The sequence below is a fragment of the Corvus moneduloides genome, chromosome 5 (assembly GCF_009650955.1).
Source record: "Corvus moneduloides isolate bCorMon1 chromosome 5, bCorMon1.pri, whole genome shotgun sequence".
NCBI classification, from domain to species: domain Eukaryota; kingdom Metazoa; phylum Chordata; class Aves; order Passeriformes; family Corvidae; genus Corvus; species Corvus moneduloides.
Genome location: NC_045480.1, coordinates 53,703,252 through 53,727,418, shown reverse-complemented (window position 1 = coordinate 53,727,418; position 24,167 = coordinate 53,703,252). Strand labels below are relative to the sequence as shown.

General features: G+C 36.8%; 1 protein-coding gene across 3 annotated transcripts in view; it reads left to right on the top strand.

Annotated features, from left to right (window-relative positions):
- GRID2 (glutamate ionotropic receptor delta type subunit 2) overlaps positions 1 to 24,167 on the top strand; it is a 710,183-nt gene that overhangs the window by 134,764 nt on the left and 551,252 nt on the right. For all 3 annotated transcript variants that reach the window (XR_004240290.1, XR_004240289.1, XM_032109710.1), the window contains exon 2: positions 18,357 to 18,512. Coding sequence is in view for 1 of the 3 variants with exons in the window: in XM_032109710.1 (XP_031965601.1) it covers positions 18,357 to 18,512 (156 nt within the window). In the remaining 2 variants the exon portion in view is untranslated. The remainder of the gene's footprint in view (positions 1 to 18,356; positions 18,513 to 24,167) is intronic.

Here is a 24,167-nt window from a genome sequence, read left to right as displayed (position 1 = left end):
TCATTCATAGTGCCTGTGTATAAGCATCTCTTCAGGCAGGTTCTGCTCTCGGCCACAGGGAAGGCAAGAGATGGCATTCCTGATCCTGACAAATGCTTTCCCTAAGGGGAAACCTGAGAGGAACAGTGTGCTTACATTTCATTATTGTTTTTTAAACTCAAGGCTAGTTGTCAGGTTAATGTCTTTTGAAAATTAAACAAAACTTCTGACTTGTCATTGGCTTTTAAGGTCTTGCTCCCTAAATTCTAAGATAGAATCTTAATTAGGCTTCATGACTTTTTGAGGGATGGTTCACCCATTTTTTTGTTTTCCCTGCTGATAAAGCTTTTTCTGATCTGGAAGAATTCCAGACCACAGTAAAATCCTGGACAATGTTTTTTTCAGGAAATTTATCTATTTGTGACACAGAAGGTAAAATATGTTCCTAGAGGATAACACCTTTTTAAAATTTTTTTTTATTTTTCTTTCTCCTCATAATTTATAAATCTCTTTGCAAAGAGAGATAAAACAGTTTTAATTAGCATTTACTAAATTAAATTTAATTTCATTCATTTAAAGCATTTTATTTTGTATTAAAGAGATATTTGTTGATTGGGAAAAAAAACAGACAAACTGCAGTTTTTCATTAGGTAGAATAGAAATTGCCTCAAACACCTGCAGAGCATTCAGACTTTGCCCATGTTTGAGTCCCAACTTGTGTGTCCCCATGTTGAGGTTTCTAATTCACCATGAACTTTTTCTGCCCACACAGAGCTGGCTCAGGCTGAGTTATGGATCAAACACCTGGTCAAGCTGTGCCAGTCTTTGAAAAAAGCATGATTAAAGTTTGGGAGACTTCTGCCTTCAAAACCTGACCATTGTAAAGCAGTAAGAAGAGATGCACATCTGTGTATATACCAGCACACATCTGTGCAATTGAGAGGTGTGTCTCCAGCCAGCACCACCTTTTGAAACACTCATTCTTTAGTGAGGAGGAAATTCATTTAATTTTTCTCTGAGACTGATTTAGTTTCAAAAGGGAAATCCCTTCCTGCTTCCCAAGGGGTTATTTTTGGAGGCCTTTTAGAGAAAAAAATAAAAATTAAGCAAATGTGCATGTGTTTCTTTAAAAGAGCGGCTCTGGCAGATGCAGCATGGTTTGCAGCATATTCTTCTTGAATCAAATAGGATGAGTATAAGTTGCCAACAACAGCAACAAAAGATGGTGGTGGGGGGAGGCAGAGGGAGAAACAGAAAATGTGTTGACAGTGGATCTGACCGACACAGCCCAAAACAATAGGATGCATGTTTAGCATGACTGGCTCTATTCATTCTCCTGTCAAGGCTTGGCGTGCCAGCCTCTCAAAGGCAGCAAAGCTGCAGGAAGTGTCACTTCCTCACAGAATATATAGAGAAATTTCCTTGACACTATATTCTTCAGCTGCAAATGCATGGTTCTGATGGGGTTTTGATTAGCAAGTAGCTCTAAAAACCTGGTGACTTAATAGTTGTGATGCAGAAGAATAATATGCATGCATGAGAAAGGCCAGTTGTATAAATCAGCCTCGTGTCTATTGACTGGGCGAGCTTTTCTCTTGTGCTACACAGCACAGTATTTGAGCCTGCTGCAATGCGTAGGAAAAACTCTGTCTGCATCCTTAAAATGCTGGTTTGCTGGTTCAGAAAACCTCAGGTACACTGAGTCCTATGGGGGCATGTGATCAGCTGCCATTCAAGAACATGTTTACCTCACCACTGACATGCAGCCTTGTGCCACATTTTCCTTAAAGTACAATCGCAGCGCACTATTTGATCATCTTCCAAGCCTTTTAATATGGCAAGAGGGATGGCTTGAAAATTTCATATAAAAAGTGAACCCCCAATTACTCTGTATTTGCAGTACTGCAGCACTTCATTTGCACAATAGCATTCTGTTGCAAAAAGGCTGTGGCCACTTCAGGTTGTCTGGATAACGCCTACAACCCCACTGCAAATCCATGCCTGTTTTCTAAAAATCTCAACTGCATCTTCTAGAGCTGTTCTTTTCACACTGATTTCTTGTTTGCAGAATTTGTGAGAAAATATATTCACTATATATTCAAATATATACATAATAATATATTCGGGTCATTTATAACATGACCTAAACTGGAGGACATCTGAGGATTCCTGGTGAAGGGTTTCTGTCTGTATCTTCTGATGAGTTGTTTCTCCCTGGGGTAAGAGCTGCTCTTAGCATTGGTTCACCATGGCTGATTAAAAGCTTTCTGTCTGTTTAATTTCCATGGCTTGCCAGCACTGAGTTTGCAGTGCTTGGTGAGAATCTGCTTTTGAATGGGTTTTTTTACTTAAAGATGATGATATGTGCTCGAGCTGTGCAGAAGTATCGAGCAGTCCTGCGTGCATTTAAAAATCTATTGAAGAATATGGAGCAAGTGTCAAGCTCTTCCTGAAACCCACAGAGTTTTTCAGTTTTCTCAGGAAATTTGTCACAAATAATCTTTCTGAAAATTAGTTCTACTTTCTCAAAGAAGCAGTTGATTATACCCCTTGCCAGACTGTTTCAGTACATAAACAATGTAAGTAGGTGAAAGGCAGGTTAGCCTCTCTGCAGTGATTATCATGATTGCTTTTTAGCTTGCTGCTTAAAAAAACCAAAATGCTTTACAGGCTCTTATTTTATTGAAATGGTATTTTTTTTAAACACAGATATTTTCAGTATCTGAAGCTAATCTGGTACTTACTTGCATTGCAGTAGAGCCAGCACCAAGGCGTTCAGACTTGGTTCTTTTTCCCTTTTACTTTCAGAAGTTGATACCAGGATATGGTTTTTAAAACCTTAGCATAGTATTTGATAGTAAAAAGGCTTTGAAAGCAGCCAAGGAGATACTTCTAAAGCATATTTATATATTTATTGTTTAAATGAGAGTATGGTTGCAAATTGCAATTGATTATTCAAACATTTTGGAAACACAACTGCAAAATGCTGGTACTCTTGATAAAAGATGCATGGATAGCAATTTATTGCTGGTTTCTTAGGAAAAATAATCTCCTGATGGGAGTTCATTAAGAAATAGTTTCCCTTTTGCATTTAAGCACTGATTTATGGCTGCTTAATCATTATTTGATGATCTTACTGTATATTATTTTTTCCCAATTCCTAATGTGAGTTCAAGGATTTATTTTCTGGAATTCTCTCTAACTCTTCTGCATATTTCTGAGGATGAAGTAACCTAATATAAAATGAACATGCAAAGAAAAAAAAAAAGAGGGGCAAGTAATATGCAAATCTATATTCGTAATATGGTAAACTCTTGTGCAGTCATATGGAAGAGGAAGTTTGAAGATTTTATTTGTGGAAACTTAGGTGTCAATCTTAAGGTTTTATAATGACTCACAAGCATAAGTGTTTACTTTAAAAAGCAGAACTGACTCCACAAGGCTTTTTGAGATGTACTGCTTTTTTACTTTTGAGTCTTTGTCCTTTGTGTCTATAACCATCTCTAAAAAATGGAGCTTGAGATATAGATTCATACATAATGGGCTTTATGTGCTACTGCTGAAGAATTGTAATAGAATAGTTAGTCTTTGTTAGCCTTGTCATCCTGTTACATTCTAGGATAGAGCTGATAAACCTCAAATGACTTCTACCTGACCAATTTTTATTACACTTTTAGAAGGCTCTGCCTTGGCTTAAAATATGTGATGTGCCATTTCTCTTCAGGAAACCATGTTCTTTAGCTTCTTCACTTTCTTTTAGAAAGTGTGTATGCATGAGATGATAATTCTATACAGTGTTCCCCTTCTGTGAGCTTGTTATATGCATTTTCATTTTTTAATCCAAGGTTTCATGAATTTCATGTAATGCAGGATGGCTTATTGCAGACTGCAAACATAACAATGCGACCTTTTAGAGTGATGTTTTTATTTATATACCCTGCATAGCTAGGAGAGGAGATGTCCCTTCTACCTTATATGAAGTAATATTGAGGGATTTTTTAAAATGTAATTAAAGTGAAATATGATAAGTCATGCATCTTCAAGCTTGAGTTACAGTCATCTTCCCCATTTTCTGTGTATATTCAGAAGGAGAGAGATAAGATGAGCAGAAATAGAAAGTGAAAGCTTCTGAGGACAGGTAATTATTCCAGTGGAATAGCTTCATGTAGCAAACAGGTCAAGAAGTTACCCAGGCACCAAACTTGTGTCTGCTACTGGGGCTCAGATCAGAAGCACAGAAGTGTCTGCATATGTGTGTTTTATTTGTTTGTTCTGAGATAACCAAAGAGCAAGGCTGAAACTTCAGCCAGAATATATCTGGCTTCTGTAAGCATAGCTGATGACAAAGGTGTGCTTTCAAACCTGGCTCTTTCCTGAGTTGAGGGAAGCAGAGTAGTATTGAATGGAAGTCCTATGGGATATACAGCCCTGAATCTTCTACAGGAGATAGATGTGTGAACTCCCTTACTTATGAAACACAGTGGAATGTGTTTTGTAGTAGGATAAAGAATAATAATAAATCAATAAGGAATGGTCCTGATATTTCCTCTTGTATTCTAGAACGTTGTTAAAGAACTTGTAAAAAGTGCTCAAGATGTCTGCTCAGTTTTGTGCCTTCTCAGGAGTTTAAACCATGTCCCATGAAAATGTCCCAGCCACCATTGCAGCATCCTGGTACTTTGAGTTACTTCCCCGACAGTAGAACAGCTTTACCAGTGCTATAAATATATCTGCTGCAAAGTTTATTGATACAAAGCCCATGAAAGTGAAGGAGGGATGGGAAGAGAAATGTGGGTAGGGTAATGTCTGATTTAAATTTTACCTTATGTTTCAAGGAATCTTTTTTTGGCGTTCTATTTCTAAGACCAAAGAGCAAAGTTACGTTATCTGTATGTGGGGGGAAAAAAAAGGAAAAAAAAAAAGAGAGAAAAGCGGAAATGCTTATGTATGAGTGGTAAGATGCTTTGAAAGGCTTATTTTTCTTCAACCTGTAAAAGGAACTATCAGGAGATGTTTTACTGGGATGACTAGAGGCTGAAAGGGTCATACTGAAGGAAAATCCTCTAAGATCCCAGAATCAGGGAAATACCTCTTGGTTGCCCTGTCAAGCTGATGAAAAATACTTTTCCTTTGTAGAATATTAACTGGTTTTGAGGCTTGAATTTTTTTCCCCTCAAGCAGCAGGAAGTTGAATTTTGTTCATGAAAATGTGGATTGCTACCTACAATTTGATTTTAGAGCTGCATATCTGAATACAGACTCACATTTTGTCTGGAACAGAGGATAAGGAAGAGGAGATCTGGATGTGAACACTTGTTGTGGTCCCATTTCTTCAACTAATATTACCCTTTTTAAAGGGCCAGTTAAGTACACGTGCTCTGTTGTTACGCAACATGTACGTAATTCTCAAATCCTGGGTAGTATAGTTTTCCTTTTTTTCAGAAATTTTATCTTATTTTGGCTGCACTTTGTTATAAAGAGTAAATTATTGTACAGTGATGATCTAGCATGGAAAATCATGACCTCAGTAAAGTTGTACTTGCTTTTAAAAATGAGGGATTAGGAGTCGTGCCTGCAGCTGAGATCTAATACAGAATATTTAGATATCCTCTTCTTGCTTGGAAAGAGGCCAATGAGAGATGTAAAAAAAATCTTCTAAGAAACAAGTTGTGTTTGGCACAGTTGGCTGGGGAATCCCTGTATGAGTGCTTAGTTGTACAGGGTTTTTGCTAACCTCTGGTTAGGAATTTGAATACCGGGAGTTATGGGTGCAAAAGCATTTATATTAGGTAGAATTCTGGTGTAGTCTTTTGGAGTAATTTGACAAAGTAATTACACATTCTCCCAGATAAAATGTGCCACAATATACTCAAGGTATTCTGTATTAATTGGTAATAATACAGTAATAACTAATTAAAATGGTCCTACGATAATTAAGTGATACGATAATAGTGAGATTCAAAACCTGTAGACAAATTTTAAAGCTTTATGTCTGTGATGTGACAGGCCTGTAGGCAAAGCCAATGTGAGCTAAGTTTCCTCTTCTTTTCCCAAACCATGAAAGGACTTGGTTAAGGCAGAAGTGGCTGGAAAATGGAACTAAATCTATCTACTGGAGTACTTAAATGTAGAGGAGAGCAGAATTTAGATTCTAGGCTTGAATGTAACATGTCCTTCTGCTTTGTAAAATAATTTCCTAATTTCCTTTAATGTTCATATTGAAGTGACTACTGGGATTGTTTTCTCAAAGTTGCAGTAGTAGATCATAAGAAATGTTTTTTCTTCAGCTAGTGAGCTGGGAGAATTGCTGATACTAAAAGTGATTACAGGAATAGTAGGAAGGTTATTCTTCTTTCCTGGGTTTCCCTGTTTATTTATTACTTGGAGGCTTATCACATGTGACAGAAAATAAAATGCACATTGTTTACAGGTACTGTTCTGCTGACTAGAGGAAAACAAAACCTTGATCTTGGTTCTCAGAAAGTTAGTAGCTGGCATTATTTCAGATTATATTCATGTTTTGTTAAAGAGAAAAGCTATTTTTTATTGTAGTGGAAGTTTTCTTGTTCTCTTTTTCCCACTTTTGTAAATAAATAACAAAATTTTCTCAAAATTATCTGTTGCCTACAACTGGCTGCTGTCAAAACACTTCTCTCTCACTTTGGCTGGCTTCTCACAAACTTAAATGGATCAGTAGAGATCATGCAGCAATAAGAACAGGATTTATACCTCCATAAGTATAACTTCTGGAGGTTTTTTTATTTGTGTTCAGGTCTCTAAATTGCAAGTTTAAATTTGAATATGCTTAATGACACAGTTTTTCTTGGTTGGTTCTTTGTTTTATTTTGGGGTTTTTTAAATAGATATAATTTCATTTTTATTTTCTTTTTCTACTTGCCAGCTTGCGTTTTTTTCCTGATTTAAATGAGGTCTTAAAATGTAAAAGAAAGTCTTTGCCTAAGTTACTCGACTTCGAGTCTGTTCAAGTTAGAATGATTTTGAAGGTATTAAACACATTTTTGTCACCTTCAGTTTAGAGCCACTTCAGTTAAAAAAACCAATAAAAATCCAAACCAAGAACACAAACCAAAACTTACAACCTCTCTTCCTAAAAATCTCCAACCAAAGAAAAAGCAAACTAAGTCTCTTTTCTAATGAAATTTTCAGATAAAGTGGGAGCTATAATAATAACATACTTACTGTTATTTTAATATCAGTGTTCCAAGATTGTGTTAAGTGATAGAAATAAAGATAGGTACTTTGAATAATCAGGTTTTTATTAGATTCTTCTAATTTTGACAGGCAACTAATTATGGAGTGTCTGAACAAGTCACTCCACATCTGCTTAATATTCCTTAATCTCTAAAATGGGAGAGTAATTATTCACTTGCATATGGCTTTTTATAAGTTGTTCTTGACAGATGATAACTTAAACCAAACACATAGTTCTAGGTCTCATTAAAAAAATCCAAAGCCAGGGCTAGTTTCTCAAAAGTATTTGTGATCTTAGGGAGATTAAACTTTATTCCAACTGTGGATCTGGAAGTTAACATTAAAGAAGCCATTGGAAGAAACACCTGTTCTTCATTCTTCAGAGTTTGTGTCTTAAAATCAGAAATTCTGTGTTGATTAAAAAAAAATGTTCAGACATTTATTGTACCCTAGAAACTGCTCTTTTGAAGAACTTGGGCTTTTAATTGACTTCCAGTGAAGTTTGGGAAATGCGAATTTGCAGGCATTTCACATGATAGTGTTATCATTTTCAAAGAGCTTTGTATTTCTGAAGAACAGTAGGGTTATTAGAACAAAGGGTGAAGTTAAATTGCAGCAGAGAGTTGAAGAAATTTAAAGCAGGACTTTTTGGTCATGTTCTAATGTGTCTCATGTAGGATGACATTAACTTTTTCTTACTCTCCACTTCTTATTTTGCCTATTCCAAAATGGAAACTGCATTACAATAATTTATTGGGTGAAATTTTTGAGATAAAAATTTTGTCACTTGTCTGAGAGATATTTTCTGAGAATCTATTTTTTATACACACATGTAAATGATGAATTGAGAAAGTAGAAAATATTCTATCAAACTTGTATAAGAAATACAAAGATGATAGGCATCACCTTCTATGGAAAGTGACAAAGAATTTAAGTATTCAACATCCTGGATCATGAAGGCACTTTGAGCCCATAGTCCTGAATATTTTCAAAGAAAATTTCTGAGCCACGTGGGTTGTCCTTTTGCCAAAATGATAAAATTAAAAAATTATAATTAAGTGGAATAACACTAGCTCGGCAAAATCTGTACTGAGAAGCAAATAAGAATTTGTAGAATTCTTTGTAGAAAGAGGGTAATTTGTACCATTTCTTGGAAAGTGGCTATTTCTTGGGGCAATTTTGGATGTGATTTTTTTGTGTTGAAACTGGAAATGGATTGATTCCAGATTTGTTACTCTCTGTGAAATAAGAGTGAAAGAAGTTACATATGTTAATTTTCAACTGGGATATAAATTGCTCTCTACAAGGTAGTCCTGTCCTGTCTTGCAAGAAAATGGACTAATTTGTTTGGTTGCTCTCATTTCCATTCAAATTCCATGTCTATGTGTAAATTTGCTGAATGTCTTTCTTCCAGCAGAATAGAAGAGCTGTTTAAGAGAGAGATTATTTTCAGAGTCTGCTTTTGCATATTCAGTCAGGCTCATAAAACAGCTTCTCATTCCTGCTTTCTTCCCTGTGTTATTTAATTCTTAGCCATGGCATTCATATCACTACACATTGTATCAGATAGATTTTAAAAAGCTATATATATAAAGGTTACTTGTCTGTACTTCTCTGTTGTACTCAGACAAGCTGTGCGTGCTCCATCATTGGATCTAGTGAAAAGTGTCCCTGCCCATGGCCTTTAAAGGCCCCTTCCAACCCAAACCATTCTGTGGGTCTGTGGCATGATGACTCAGCACCTCTGTCTTATTTTTTTCAGTGGGAAGAGGCTGAGTTTGTACACTGTGTGGTAATCAAGAAATAATCCCTTATCCCTGGAACACCCTCTCAGTGGCAATATTCAGTGTCAACACCTGTATTTCAGTTTTGTAAGCCAGGCTTCTGTACTCCTTGAAATGATTAAATTGTTAGTAGCAAAAGGCTTGTGAAATTTCCAAGTGAAATAGGAAGGAAAAACCAGAAAAAGTGCCCCCCCCCCGAAAGACCTCACACTCTAATCTTTGCACTTTCACATCTGTGTGTGTGTACGCAGACATATGTTCGTGTATTAACAACATCTCCAGGAGATTTGGAATCTCATTCTCCACTAAGTTCAGCTGCTACAGGAGTGAGGTGCTACAGCTGCCTCATGTCATAAAGAAATGGTTTGGCAGCAGTCTTCTCTTCATCTCTACCTAGCAGTCTGCATCATTTGACTAATTAAAGCATTAGTTTGTCTTTCAAAAATCACAAAGCAGAATTGTACACAGAGGCAGAACAACAAGTATGAGAGTGGAAGACAGTAGGCGATGACAAAAGCTTAACAACTGTTTAGGAGTTATTTTTTAGGATACAGTCATCCTTGTTGACACTTTTTGAAGTGTTCTTTCATTAACAGGTAGGGGCTAATAAAATTGATGAAATAGAACATAGAATCAGTGTTTGCTGTGGTTTTAAACCAGCATTTAAACAAGCTCTGAAAATACATCGTAAGGTTGTTTTTTAATATCCTTTTCAAGAATGTGGATACCATACAGTAAATTTATGATAATCACATTAGCTTTCTGTATGGGATGTTAATAATATGGCAAGTATATCTACCAAACCAGATGCTTTTCACAGCTAGACCCTAACTTGATAGTTATGGATATGATAGAAAACATGAAAAGCTTCTCATTATTATCAGCTCATTTGTTGCATAATGAATGTGAAGATATTATCACTGTAGTTAATCACCACATCAAGTTTATAGTGGAACAGTGCACAGAAGATATCTTAACACTTATGCTGTGAAAGGTACATTGTGTATAAAATGTATTGTTTATATGATGATAATATTGTGCCCTGCTGCGTTTACAAAAGTAGCTAGTGGTCTCCAATGGCACAACAGGTGCTTGTGCAGCACTTTTCAGTCTGCAGGAACGAATACTTCGTGGCTCTGCAATTTGTGCGATCAATTAGTTGGCTCTTAAAAAGAAAAACAAGGTGTATGTCAATTGTTATTTCTTTGATATAGTAGTTTTTACACCCCTTTTCTACTTGAGGACTCCTTAAGTCAATGAGAATGTCAGCCAATTGGGAAGGGACTTTATTACTTAGCTAGAGATTTTCCAGAGTCGCCTTTTAAGATGCCATTGATTATATGTTGCATAGAAAAAAAAGCATCAAAATTGATGGCACATGATATGGTTTTTGGGACTGGCCTGTGCAGGGCCAGGAGTTGAACTTTGATAATCCTTGTGGGTCCCTTCCAATTCATGACATCCTACAAAATGCATTTCTTGGTAGGACTACAATGTTTTGCCTTCCTCTCCCTCTGTATTCCTCCTTCTTGTACTTGGTAGCCAACAATAACACATCAGCAAAAGGGACTGGCAAATGACAGCTGTTTTTTAAATGAGATTAACAAGACTCAGCAGATGATTTTGACAAACTGTACCATTTGCTACATTAAATATAAGTGTAAAATGATGGTTTAGAACTTGAGAACAATTAGAAATATCTGTCAGGATGAGCTTAAAATAATTCAATGGTGATTGGAAGGAGTTCGTGCTTCTGCATATGTGCCTGACAGACAGTGTAAATAAGGAGGATAAGATCTTAGAATCTGTTCTTTCCAAATGTGAACATAATTCCCAATGACACTGATGTGTATCCACAATGTTCTTGTAGAATTAAACAGAAGAAAAAATTCCATATGCATTCTGGTCTTGCTAACTGTCAGAACAGTAATTTTCAAAAATTCTTGAGCTCCAGAGAACTCTAGCACCTATTGTGTGCAAATGAACTGACTCCAGACTGCTTCCAATCATATTAAAATTAAATTAAGGCAGTGCAAAGACAATTGATTCCATATCTTCAGGCTTGTGTTTCATCTTACCTAGAAATTCTCTATTACCTTATAATTTATAGGTTTGACATACAACACCTGAAGCATTGGCTCCCACTGCATGTAAATCTGTTCAGAAAAGCTTAAAAAGTGAAGTCTTTATTTAATTTGTCAACCTGTCAAGCCACCATACTTCCAAAGTTTGATTGAGATACTCTAGAGATAACAAAAAGGACAAGGTGTAATACAATGGGATACCCTCCTGAAGTCAAATAATTTAAAACAAGTATCGGTTTTCAAAGCCAAGCGGAACTGCATTGGTTGTTTTACTGTGAGATTGGGACATGGAAAAACAACCATGTTTTGGCAGAAGAATGGAGAGACATTTCTGTATTTAGATGATAGCTGCACTTTTCTGACTGTCTTTTAAACAGACTTTGCCTCTAGCAATTTGCAGGATTGAAACACCTGTAAAATTCCTCATTTGCCTCTGTTTCAAATATTTCAAGTTAGAAAATGAAAACAGTAAAGGGAAGGAGTTGCTTTATCACTTCCATGATATTCCAGTCATATAGCTGTTCTGAAAATGGGTTAAGTGCTTATAAAAGGAACAAAAATGGACTGTGATTTGGGTAATGGTTCAGGTAAGTGGTGCCATACAAAGTTGGAAGCACTGTATGAAGCTCAGCAGTCTTGTTTCCAGATGTAACTTGAGAGAGACTATTCATATACCTAAGTTTAGGTTTGTACATTCAAAAAGCATTTGCTAAACTTGGGTGGGAACAGGGAAAACTTTCATTCTCCATTCCACGTCATTAAATGTCTGATTTAATTGTTATGTCCAGCTAAAAAGTTAGCTTCTCTAATTAACATCAGTAATGTACAATTTGTGTACATACGCCAGACTGCAGAACTAGATTTGTAGGGAGGACAAGATTTGTAGGGAGGGTGGCTTCCCTAGAAAATAACATGGGGAGTTTTGTTTTGGGGTGGGTTTTTTTCCACATATTCTGGTTATATGTGGACCTTGTATTTAATAATTTTGCTGTTTGTTGCGGGGTTTTTTCATTCCATTAAAAATGGATGCAGTTGTTATTTAAGGAATGCGTTCTGGAGATAGCAGCAATCTGTACACAGGCATATGTAATGTATGGTCACTCAGTGCTACTGCTGTCAGGGAAATGGGCATTGCTCATGGTCCGGAAAAATATCCGCTCCTCTCTATCAGAAGCAAACCTTTACAGAAGTCCATTAAAAAGATGACAGTAGGCCTGATGCTTCTGTTATTTGATCAGTCTTGCATCAGTGGTAATCAAGAAACTGAAGGGAAGTATTTCTGATCTCATCTGTGCTGCTAAAGTTATAGGTAGAACTTTTTATACATTAGTGTGGCAAGTACATTCTCTTAAGCTGATTGTTTTAATTTTTTTACGTGTCTGATGATAAATAGTAGAAGATATGTGCTAAGGTACTGCTCAATGTCTTTACTGTGCTCGTTGAAATAAGAGATATATAAAGTAGAAACACAAATCTTATCTTTAGAGTTTGGTGGACATGGAGACATTACATTCTCTGCAGAAGATGGTGCAGGTGCTCCTCAGCCTATCTTGCTGTCTCTTTTAACGTCATCATGGGAGCTGTGAAAGTCTTGAAAAATTAAAATGAACAAACAAGTAGTGTTTTCAAAAATTTCAGCTTGACCTAGATGCACTCTGGTGCTGAGATCCCTGTGGTGCAGAGTAGGGAGGCTCTGGGGAGCAAACACACGAGGCTGACAATTCCAGATGTGCAGGATTGGCTGTGCCCTAAGCTAAAGCCCCACGCTGGCCCCAGGTGAGCCAGCCGTGCTCCCCACACACTGGGGAGCTCAGTGGCCAAGCCCTGTACCATGGCTGGCATCTGCAGCCTGATGTGCGAGGTGGCTCAGGACATATCTGCTGGGAACTCCCTCCTGATACAGGAAGCAGAGGAGTTCAACTGCCTTTATGCTGCAATGACAAAATTAAGCTTACAGTACTGTTTCTACAGGGTTTCTAAAACAGCTTAAAAGACAAAAACAAAGGACGCTGTTTTCCCTTCATTGGCAAAATCAGATGTGATTGCACGTACTCAGCTGCCTATCAGTCAACAGAGAAACTTAACAGCAGCTCTAAATGTGTCACAATGAAATTTAGGGTCCAATTGTATGAGGGCATGCTGAATACCATGGTAATGGGAGCTGCATGCACAAGGCCAAGTCTCTGTATGTGACTTCCTAAATTCCTGCTAAATTACTGCAGCCCCTCTCTAAAACTCCTACAGTCCCTCTCTTTGTTGACAATAATGCCATTATAATTGGCCTACTAAAGCTGTATGGATATATTCAGTAAATCAGATACGATAGTATGCGATACAGCCAGACGTTTGCCACCGTAGTTAAAAATGAATGAGTTTGATACAAATTTTCCCAACCAGACCTTCACATGGCCTAGAAATAACATGAGATTTGATTGCACAATATATCTGAGGTTCTCAAATACCAGTCTTACTGAGGCCTCCAGAAATTAGTGTCTCATATCCTTATTTCATATTGTGGAGCCAGACCTGTGGCAAGGAGCTCATAGATCTGAAGGACATTTCAGATGAGATCTGCCATGAATAGTCAAAACTCCCAGCTTCCTGTTCTGAGCATTAACAGCATGGCCATCCTTCTCCCAGCAGCAGTGTTAAGTTTCTCATTCAGAATAATAATTCAATTGCAGCAGTTGAGAAAATACAGTGGAATTGGATTCAGACACTGGAAAATGTTGGCAATACCAGTGGCTCAGAGAACTGTCACAGAATCAGGAGCTGCTGAGAACATGAGAGAGTTGCTCAAAAAGTTCCTATGCATACACTTTCCCATTTGCTTCCTTTTCTCTCCAAACATTCCTGGAATGAGCTGGTAAATTATTGGGCAAAGCATATATGGTTTTTATTGGTGAGGGGTGTGTGTGCAATGTTAGGAGGTGAAAATCAAACACGTGCCAAAATTGAACTGTGACCTCAATTTACAATGGTATTTAATCCATGTGCTCTTCCTCCTCTTTGAAATAAGGTACTTTATTTTCTGAGGGTAATATGGGGCACTGAGGTCCAGAAATGTCACACCTCCATATATAATAAAATTATAATACGTGAGAACATTGCAAGCAGTGGACTTTGTCCTTTCTTAGTTGATAGAAAGACAAGCAGTGGTTTAAATTTCTTCTTGCTTTGCACTTGCCATCATGATGCATTTCTCTCACACTTTTGTTTTCTGGACTGATTCCACAAGACTGCCCAAATCGCTCTAGAAATAGCTGATAATACTTAATTTGGATTATATTTTTTTTTGTGTGCATGGGTCAGTGGGACAAGGGATCATTGAAAAACCCTTCTAATGATGTTATCAGTATCTGAACTTACTGAGCATTTGTCTGATTTTGTCTATATTAACTTAAAATGACAGATTTCTGGTGGCATGGCTGAATGCAAAGAATTCTCTGTTAAACCACATGACATTATTGATGTGCTGAGGGCTTTTAAAAAGCCAGAAGAGAATTATGTTTGTGCTGTCCTCATCCAGATTCTGAGATAAAGCTGAAAGTAATGACATGCTAATAAAACAGGAGGGGGAAGCTGGTGCAGAGTAGTTGCTGTGTCAGCATGTCGGCTCTTAATGCAATCATGGGAATGCTCCTTGAGCATAGTTAGAAATGACATGTTTAGTGTGAGGCCACTTCCAGCTGAGATGAGCAGTGGGAGTGGAAGAAAAATGAACAGCATTACTTTTGTATAATTTTGAAGACTTTCTCCCTTTGTAAATAGCGTTGCATCATTTTTCTAGTGTGTCTTACAGTATCTATAGAAATAATCTGCTTTTCCTCCTCAGCTGTTATTACTTTCTGTAACAATTTTTCTTATGGCCAAAAGGGTTCATTCTAGACATGTGCTCCAAGTAAGTACTGTGGTCATCCCAGTTCTCTCATTTCCAGCTCTACATGAAGAAATGAGAGAGCATATAGGTCTCACTATGGAAGTAATTTTAAAGTCTGATAACTTTTACTTGTTCATTTGGGTTTTTTGACTTGGTTGAATGACTGTATTTGAAAGAATACACAGAAAATCTTCAGGCTTCAGGCCTTGGCAAGAGCAAATCATACCTTATACATAAGGTTTAAGTTAACCCCTAGGTAAAAGTTAAAGGAGCTAGATGTAAAAATTTTGATATACCTGTTTCACATTAGAAAGATCAATCCTGTTTACTAGAGGATAATTTCTGAAATGACAGTGAAAGGGAAATATTCCAGCAATGTTAACACAATGTGAACAATCCCTTCCATCTTTTCACTGAAATAGATTTTCTTCTAGAAAACAAGCAAAAATAATATCCCTTCCATCTATCTCTGTAATACAGAGACATATATAGACTCATGAAATACAGCTGAAAGAGGGACATAAAATTATATATATGGGAATAGTAACAATTTAAAAGTTATTCAGGGGTTTTGTGGCTTGGCTTTCTTTTGTTTTTTCGTTTTCAATTTTATATAACAACTGAAACTAAATTTTGAGAATCGATTATGTAATAAAATTTCTCTTATCACTGTTTGAAATTGTAATGCATGTGCTGCTGTGCACTGCCATCTCCTGAAAGGAACAGTGCAATCTTTATTATATCTTAAAACAGTTTTTGTGTAGAGAAGTTAGATACTCTGATGAATGAGGCCTGAGTTTCTGAAGGAAAACAATCTAATTCCTGCTTGGATGCTTAGACAGGAACTATGTTTAGAACTAATTTTTGCAATACACCTCTATGTGTTTTCCTGTGGAGATACTCCTACACTAGAATGTGTGTGACGTCATTTCTGTGAGGTAGTTTCTTTAAAATGTCAGATACAATATTGGTTGCAGGAGAAATTTTGAAATTTGCATCTGAAACACGGAGCTATAAAAACATAAGCAGTGGTCAGAGCAAAAGTGGAGGCATTGTACTCAAGTGAGAAAGAGCAGCATTTGTGAAAACAACATCGAGTTTGATCTAACCTAGTCCCTTACATTTCAGATGCTGATAGAGTTAGGATTTGTTTCAGGTTGAGAAACTGGAGAAAAAGCATAAGAGTTTATCAGGAATATCTGTGTGCGAAAGAAAGAGAAGATTGTCAAGAAGGTTTCTCTGTTGAGAAACCTTGATGGATTCACCAGCCCAGGATTATCTTTGCAGCAGCCAGTGAAAGGGCAAAGGTGCTGAAGGGGATTTTTATGATGACACATACTAGAGAAAACTAGTTACCTGGGACTTTGCTGTATCCTCTACTCAATAAATGACCTGAATTGTTTTGGGGACCAGGCCAGGCTTCAGATGACATTTCCCATCTGTTGAATAAGAAGCTGTACTCGGCAGTGCTGGCTGGAAGATCTTTGTTTTGCCATGCTGTTCTGCAACACAGTTGACAGCTGTCCTGTGTGTGTATGAAATCTGTGTATGTTCACTTCTTTACAGTGTAGCATTTGTGACAGAATTACTCTACAGGGATAGAATTTGACTAATTACTATAATTATTTTCCAATTCTTTTTTTCCCCCCTTAATTTTACCCTGGTTACTTAGTAGCCATCCTTCAAATGCTTGCAGGGCTATGTCATTATCACCAGTATAGGTGTAACCCCAAAATGAAGCCTTTGTGGGTTTGGTTTGAGTTTCATGAGGTTAGAAACATGTTTAGGCATGTCTTGGACACAGTTTTTTGTCCCCTTAAATGCTACATGTATCCACAAATAGCTGTCTTTGTGGAGAAAACAGGGTTTGTAACATCTTGCATACCAAGCATGTTCTCAGCCATGTGCAGCTTTGCTTTATGGAGCTAAATAAAACAAGGGAAAATGGAACAGGGGCAAGGGGAAAAATGAATGTTCTCAGCTGAGATTTGCACAGAGATGACAGGTGAATGAGGTGGAGAGGTAAAGAACAGCTGTTCCAGATGGTAGGAGCTTCAGGAGGGAAAATGCTGGAGTCAAAGCGGTCAGACTGTAGGAGGAGATGATGTTCATGAAGGATGAGTGGTGCTGGCAGGGAGATGAGTGTGGGAGGTCAGTGGGAAAAACACAGTAAACACTTTGTATGAAGTTTATTTATTTTAAAGTAGCCATTTCTTCTAAATGAATTGCAGTTAGTTCTTTCCAGCACTGATTGCAGGAGTTTACCTGGAGTCATCAATGATCGCTATTTTCTGTTGTCATTGTCTGCCTCAACACATTCACTGCCTTAGCTGAGTTCTGTACTGACAGCAGACCCTCAAAAATAAATAAACACAGTTTTCAGAAGTCTGATTTTGAACCAGCCCTTCTGTCTCTTTAATCTACTGCCTGGAAATGAAAGCTTTTAAAGGTGCTTGAAAATCTAACAGCCTTGATTTTAAGGTTTTAAACAATCTAGCATTTGTCATAGGACTATAACAGTGTAGTTGGAGCTTATTTCTGGATAAATAGTTCATACAAAAAGAAAGCGTAAAATAATAGGAAATCAGTGATGTTAAAGGTGATCCTATGGTTTAAAGAAAAAAAGCTTAAAACCTCTGGATCAGTCTTGGAGCTCTTTTTCAGTACACGTGAAGAATTGGCTAAATGAGAGTTGGGTACTCTCACTCTGCCAGCTCCTCTTGAGTGTTTTGGTTCCCTGTTTACAATGTTCTGTGAAATGTTGTGAAGAAACAGACAGAACATTCACTTTCTGTGAGTTTTTTAAAGGCAGAACTTATTTTAATTAACCATTTAAATTTAACTTACTGGCCTCAAGAGTCAGGCAATTAGCTGGAACTGTTGTTTTGCGGATCCTATAGGTATTGCACCTGAAATAATTTATATTGGTTGCTGACCTGTCTATTGATCATGGGTGACAATTCTACCTCATTTACCCAGTGCTGCTACCATTTTAGGCTTAGTCTCACATTGTTTGAACTTTATATTTTTTAATTGTCAGTAGACATGATGTTAAATGTATATCCTAGCTCACTGTAGTCATTCAATATATTAAATGGCACTTTTGGAAGAAACTCAATTTTCGTTTCATGGCCGTGTTCTTATACAGATAATTTGCTTTGTGCCTAACTGTTTTTTCCCCAATATTTCTAGCTGGAATCAATGCTTCTCTTCAATTTATGTCTTAAATTATGTCAAAATGTAAAAATTGTGTATATTGTGAAGCAATTTCTGGGCTCTGTATAGAGAGAACGGCTCTTAAGGAGTGAGAAAGGGACGATGTTCTAGCAAAAAATGTCTTAAGTGCTTATGATTAATACTTTGGGATACTGCAGGTGAAAGGTGAAATGTGATTTTTGTTCTTTTTTTTCTGCACAGGGGCGATTTTTGATGAATCTGCCAAAAAAGATGAGGAAGTTTTTCGAATGGCAGTTGCTGATCTCAACCAGAATGATGAAATCTTACAAACAGAGAAAATCACATGTTCAGTGACATTTGTGGATGGCAACAATCCTTTCCAGGCGGTTCAAGAAGGTAGGACAACTGAAGAGATTTCTTGCTGTTGTTTTTGCAGTGACATGTGAAATATTACCCTGATAGTTTCTTAGCTTTATGGGAATTCATAATTTTTGTTGGCTCCTTTTTTTGTAATATCAAATAGCACATTTAATTTTGGATTTAGCTGCTTTGGTTCGTGTTGGTCATAGTGACTTTTAGCTATAAAGTCACCTTTTATCCATTTTCTATGTATAGGCTGTTGAAATGTGATAAAGAAGTCAGACACACTTTGCCTACATCTTTCTTCTTTTCCAGCCTGTTTTGAAGATACTGTCAAAATGATGACTACTTCCTGCTACTTTTTCATTTAATTTTGTGCAACTAATGGCAATTTGTTGGGAAACATAGGTTGTTGTGTGGGTAACTTTTTCAGCCTGCACGCCTGAAAAAGTTACATGTTTTAAAGGAAGGATGAGAAGATAACCTGGTGACTCGAAAGTTGACTGTGTCCAACATGATTTTGTTCTTAGCCTGACCTTTGTGTCATTCCACAATTACTGGACAAGGGATGACGACACTACTTTGGGCTCCTGTAATAGTGGCAGGACGATAACAGAAAATAATATTTGAAATCCCTCTGAGCTGGATTAGTAAATCACTGGTGTGACTGAGGAGTTCTCTGGAAAAACAGCTCAAGAAGTCTTTAGAAATACGAATTCAAATTTGGGGTTTAAGCATTTGTTATTTCTTTGCTCTTCTGGCACACTAACAGCTGCTTGAGATGCCAAAGTTATTTACTGAAGGTATATTACCAAATTTTTCTTAACAACAAAAGTAAATTTTGATTATTTTCTATATCATTATTGGCTCTGTATTGACATTGAGATTTAAGGGAAATACGCAAATAGTTTCTTCAATATTTGTGTAGTCAAAGGTTTGGCTTCAATTGGCTATTGACAAGGCAATGCTACTGAAAAAGCCTTTAGTGCTTATTTTGTTTTTTTACCAATGACATTCTTAATTTTTTGACAATTTAGTAATTTAGTCAATTTTCTTCTGTTAAATTTTACCAGTAGATAGATCTGTGTAACAAGAAGCATTGCAGTCTGTGCTTGATAGAACTGAAGCAGAAAAAGAAGTGATTTTGAAAGTATTCCGGTTAAAATCAATTCCATCTCTTTCCATCTGGAAAGGCTAACATAGAAACTGGAACTACTCGATACTTTTAGAATTCAGAGGGGAAAATGAGTAAGTGAGCTCAATCTTTTTAAGATGCTTTCTACATTTTTTCTTTATTTTTTTTTTAATCCAGGATGGATGATATTAGCTGATGCTCTGTGGTTAGCATTAATTAACTCTGAAAATTAGCAATTAATTTCCTGTATCATTGTGGTTGAGTAGTTGCAAACTATTTAATGAAATTATGCTTTAAATACAGTATTTATTAGTGATTTAGAGAAACTGCAAGTGTCTAGTAAAGTAGAGCATTCCAAAAGAGTTAATGACCTAATATTTCAGTATTCAATTATTTATTTTATGCAAAAGTTGTGTTTGTCATTGTTGAAAGTATCTTGGTATAGTCAACATTTGAAATGTGAATGGATCAGATTTGACATAAATTTCATTACCATCTGTTGGGGAGACGAAAGGTCTGTTGCGATATTGATGAGTTCACTATTTTCCAGTAAAAACTGTTTCTTGTGAATACATGGTCAAATACAGCTACAGGCCTAGCAAATATATTCCCTATCTTTTAAGGGCCCTGTGTTTTGCTTGGAATAATCCAAGTGAAGAACAGAGGTTTACATCTTTTGCACGTACATATCTGTGACATTTTGCTTGTTAAAATATTTTACCACAGTTAATGTGCTTTGTTTTAACTGAATACAGGCAGAAGCTGCAGTGTAATATTTCAGGTACTTTGCACCAGTTTCTTGCCTTTCTCCTTTTCTCTGTATCTTTATATCACTCATCCTCTGCTCTTAATTATATTTCTAGAAACGTTAGTAGCACGGAAGGGGACCACTCTAACTTTTGTCACATATTATGTGGTTTATAACTTTGACAAATGCTTACCAAAATGCACTGTACTAAATACCAGAAAAAAAAAAAAGTTCATTTAAACATTCAGGCCATTCCAGTCTTTTATTTGTAAAAGAATTACTAGAATGAGGCTAAATCTCATATTTTTCAATGTGTGACATTCAGTATTCTCAAACTTGTCTGTTTCATGCAAGCATGACCCTTTCCTTGGCATCCTAGCACTGAGCCTGAGGTCCATGGAATCTCCTATGAAGCAGAGCCTAATGTTAAAAAATATACAATTTATTTAATTTACTAATTGTTTGTTTTAATTGTTTTTATATAAACTGATTGAAGTTTGCATTGTTTTAGGCCACAATATCTGGAATTCTTTAAGGTCTTGACTTTTTTTTTATAGTATAAATTACAGAATAGCCTTTAAAAAACCCAACTTTTAATGCTTGGTAAAATGCTTATTTAAAGCATTAGGTCCATAATAACAGCTTAAATTTGGTCTAAAAATGGTCTAAATTTGTCTTTAAACTGCCCTTTTCATCAATAAAGAAAGATAAAGAATTTGCCTAGGACTGTGAATTTCAAAAAGCCAAGAAGTCATGAGCAAAGACCTCATGAAACAAGACGTTAGGTACAGAGTTATTTTTCATAATGCAGTAATGGACAGCCTGCATTATTTCTTTTATTTCACTTTTAGTGAAATTGGCAAGTAACTCCCAAACAACGTAAACAGAAATACTCCGACACTTCCTAATGATTTTGGGATGTAAAGATAAATAATTTGAGAGGATTGCCAGCTGTGCAGTACTGTGTTGTTCTCTCTGAATGTGTTTTTCATAAACCATTACAGTGCCCTTAAATGTCTTCCATTTGTACCTTAGGGCATCTCATTAACAGCTCTGATTGGGGTGATGATACTATAGCAGAGCTGAGTGGTTTTATCCTAGAAGACCTATGAATGACATGCCCCATAATATCACTGGAAGTGCCCTCAGGGACAATTTATAGGCATGTTCCAGTGCATAGAAATAGGAGGTGAAATTCTTGAAGTTAGGAAAGTTAGTCTTCCCTTCTGTTGGCCACAGAAAGGGCCAACAGCAAGTGTGGTGCATCCCACGCCCTTGTGGAAGCTGCAGCCCAGTCGCTAAGTCACAGTGATCCCTGTGGAAATGTCCAACATGGCAGGTTCTTTCCTCTCTTTCTTTCTTTCATCAATACAAAATACTGCACAATATTTATAGTTCTCTTCTGTGCAGTGTCTCAAAATATTTCCTTGCTTGTGTGGTTGAGAGAGGAACAATATTGTGATTGGCTTTTTTATGCTGTGCCCATGTCAGGTACCACAAAGGAAAAGCAGAAACTGAAGTTTTCTTTGTACATAGACACAGAAAGAAGTTGGGATAGTCAGGTTTTGCATGGTGGCAAGTCAGTGATTTAGTACTATGAAACAAGGAATTATGAGCCAGATCCATAGTGGTGCTAAGAATGTGTTTTAGTATAATCTTTACTTCCTTTTCTGTGAGACTCCAATTTACAGCAGTATTTAAATAGGGATGGGACAGGACTTCAAAAGGGTTTGAGTTCTACGTACACTTAAACTGTAATTATTTTTTTATAAAAGACATGCTTCTCTATTTCTTTGCAATGGACTCTTTTTTTCCTTTCACTGGGAAATTTGGTTGAAATAAATACAACACTTATTTTCTCATTTGTCAGAAAATTACTCTGTTCTCTTATCTTTCTCTTAGTTTTATTATGCTTGTGCTTACTTCAATACACTAATAATTAAAGTTTTAATTTAATGGTTCAGAGCCTGCTGTTTCCTCCAGTCCTTAATTTATCATTAGTAATATGACATACAGTAGCTGAAAGGTTGATATAAACTATGTGATGGCCTTTGTGTTTTTGTGGCAAGTGGGGGGAAGGGGTGGCTTTGGTAGCTTGGACCAAAGGTAATAGCTTGGCTCATGCTGACACACGTCCTTGTGCAGCACAGTTTCCTCAGCCCTCCTGCTGCCATTTCCACTTGCACACCGAGAGTTATGGAGCAAACTCTGCAGGAGTTTGCAGTGCTTGAGGCATCCACAGCATCTGGAAGGTAGTCAGAGCTCGGCCAAAGATGCGTGTCAACCTTGGAGATCCATTGGCAAACATTTGCTTTTCATTTAGTTCTGGTGGGGTTTTTTTAATCTTACTCCTTTCTCTTAACTCTTTTTTTTTTTTTTTTTCTTTTGATAATATCACATTTTACTTATCTTGAAAAATAATTCTACAGTAATCCAGTATTTTCTTCTATAGGTTACCTATAACACATGACAAATAGATTTGACTGATGTTGTTTGAAATTAGCTTTGCTGGACACATTTTCCTATTGCAATCAGAAATATGTGAGGCTTATTTTTCTTTTTTTTTCCTAACTCAACCTTTTTGTCATTCAGGCTAGTCACCAGAGTATGCTTACAGACACCAACTCAAGCCTTCGTAATGGCTTTTGAAAGCTTATTGTGATCAGTGAAGTAAATAAGGCAGTGAGTCATAACTAAATGGGATTCAGCTGTAGAGTAACAGAGGTTTGTAGGGCAGCAATATGTATGAAGGTCACATGCAGGATTTTATTCAAGCAAAGTTTTATGGTCAGAAATTACAACCTGATGGATACATCTGCTTTGGCCTTTGGGACTAGATGAGTGTAATAAGATTGTCCTTTCCCATTTCTCTGATCACCATAGAAATCTGTTTAAATCCACAGATTTCATGGCCTGCTAAACTTTCTTTCACTTTGTGTCACTTATTTCTTCAGATTTCTGAGCCTTCCTTGTGCTTTTTATTAACCAGTACATGTTCAGTTTGAGATTAAATCTTTACAGGGTTGAACTTCTTCACTGGCCCTCCATTTTATTTCCAATATGCTTTTTTATTTCCCAGTAAAATGGATTTTGATGCAAAAAGATATACTGAGGAGGAAAAAAAATCAAGAAGGATTTGAGCTATAAAAAGTCAAGGAAGAAGAGGAGGAGAAACATTTCAATAATGATATAAAAGTCCTTTGTAAAATCAGAAACTGTTGGAAGTGTTTGCGATTGCAAATTTCTTGTATCGTGAGCACTTCAGAAAATACGGTGGGAGATTGTTTGAATTACCTGTCCTCTGTGCTTTCTCATAATGTACCAGCAGTTGCAGCACTTGGCCCTGTTCTCAAAGTGCTGGGTGAGGAGCCTACTACTCTTACACAGCCTTTGTTCTCATTTTAGTCTTGCTAACCTCACAAAATCAATCAGATCTCCAATCTGCATAAATGTACCATGGGAGTCCAAGTGTCGACAGCTTAAGAAAAGAGATGTTGCTACACTGGTGATAACATCCTGACAGTTGAGAAGGCAGTGGTTGCATGGGAGAAGATCACAGAGAAGGGAGGAGTGAGCACTGATGGAACTAAAAAAGGGACATGTAATAGAGGCTTAGTTTAGGATGAGCAGGATGCACTTTTAACATATTTTCATCAACAATTTCAAAGCTTTTGTAACCTTTCTTTGCCCGGAAGTAATCTACTCAGAGCATACTGCAGGCTGTGAAAGGAGACCAGATTTATTCTCAGAAAGGCCTCAGAGTGGTACAGCAGATACAGTAATTGCAAGACTTCCATCGCTTTCCAGC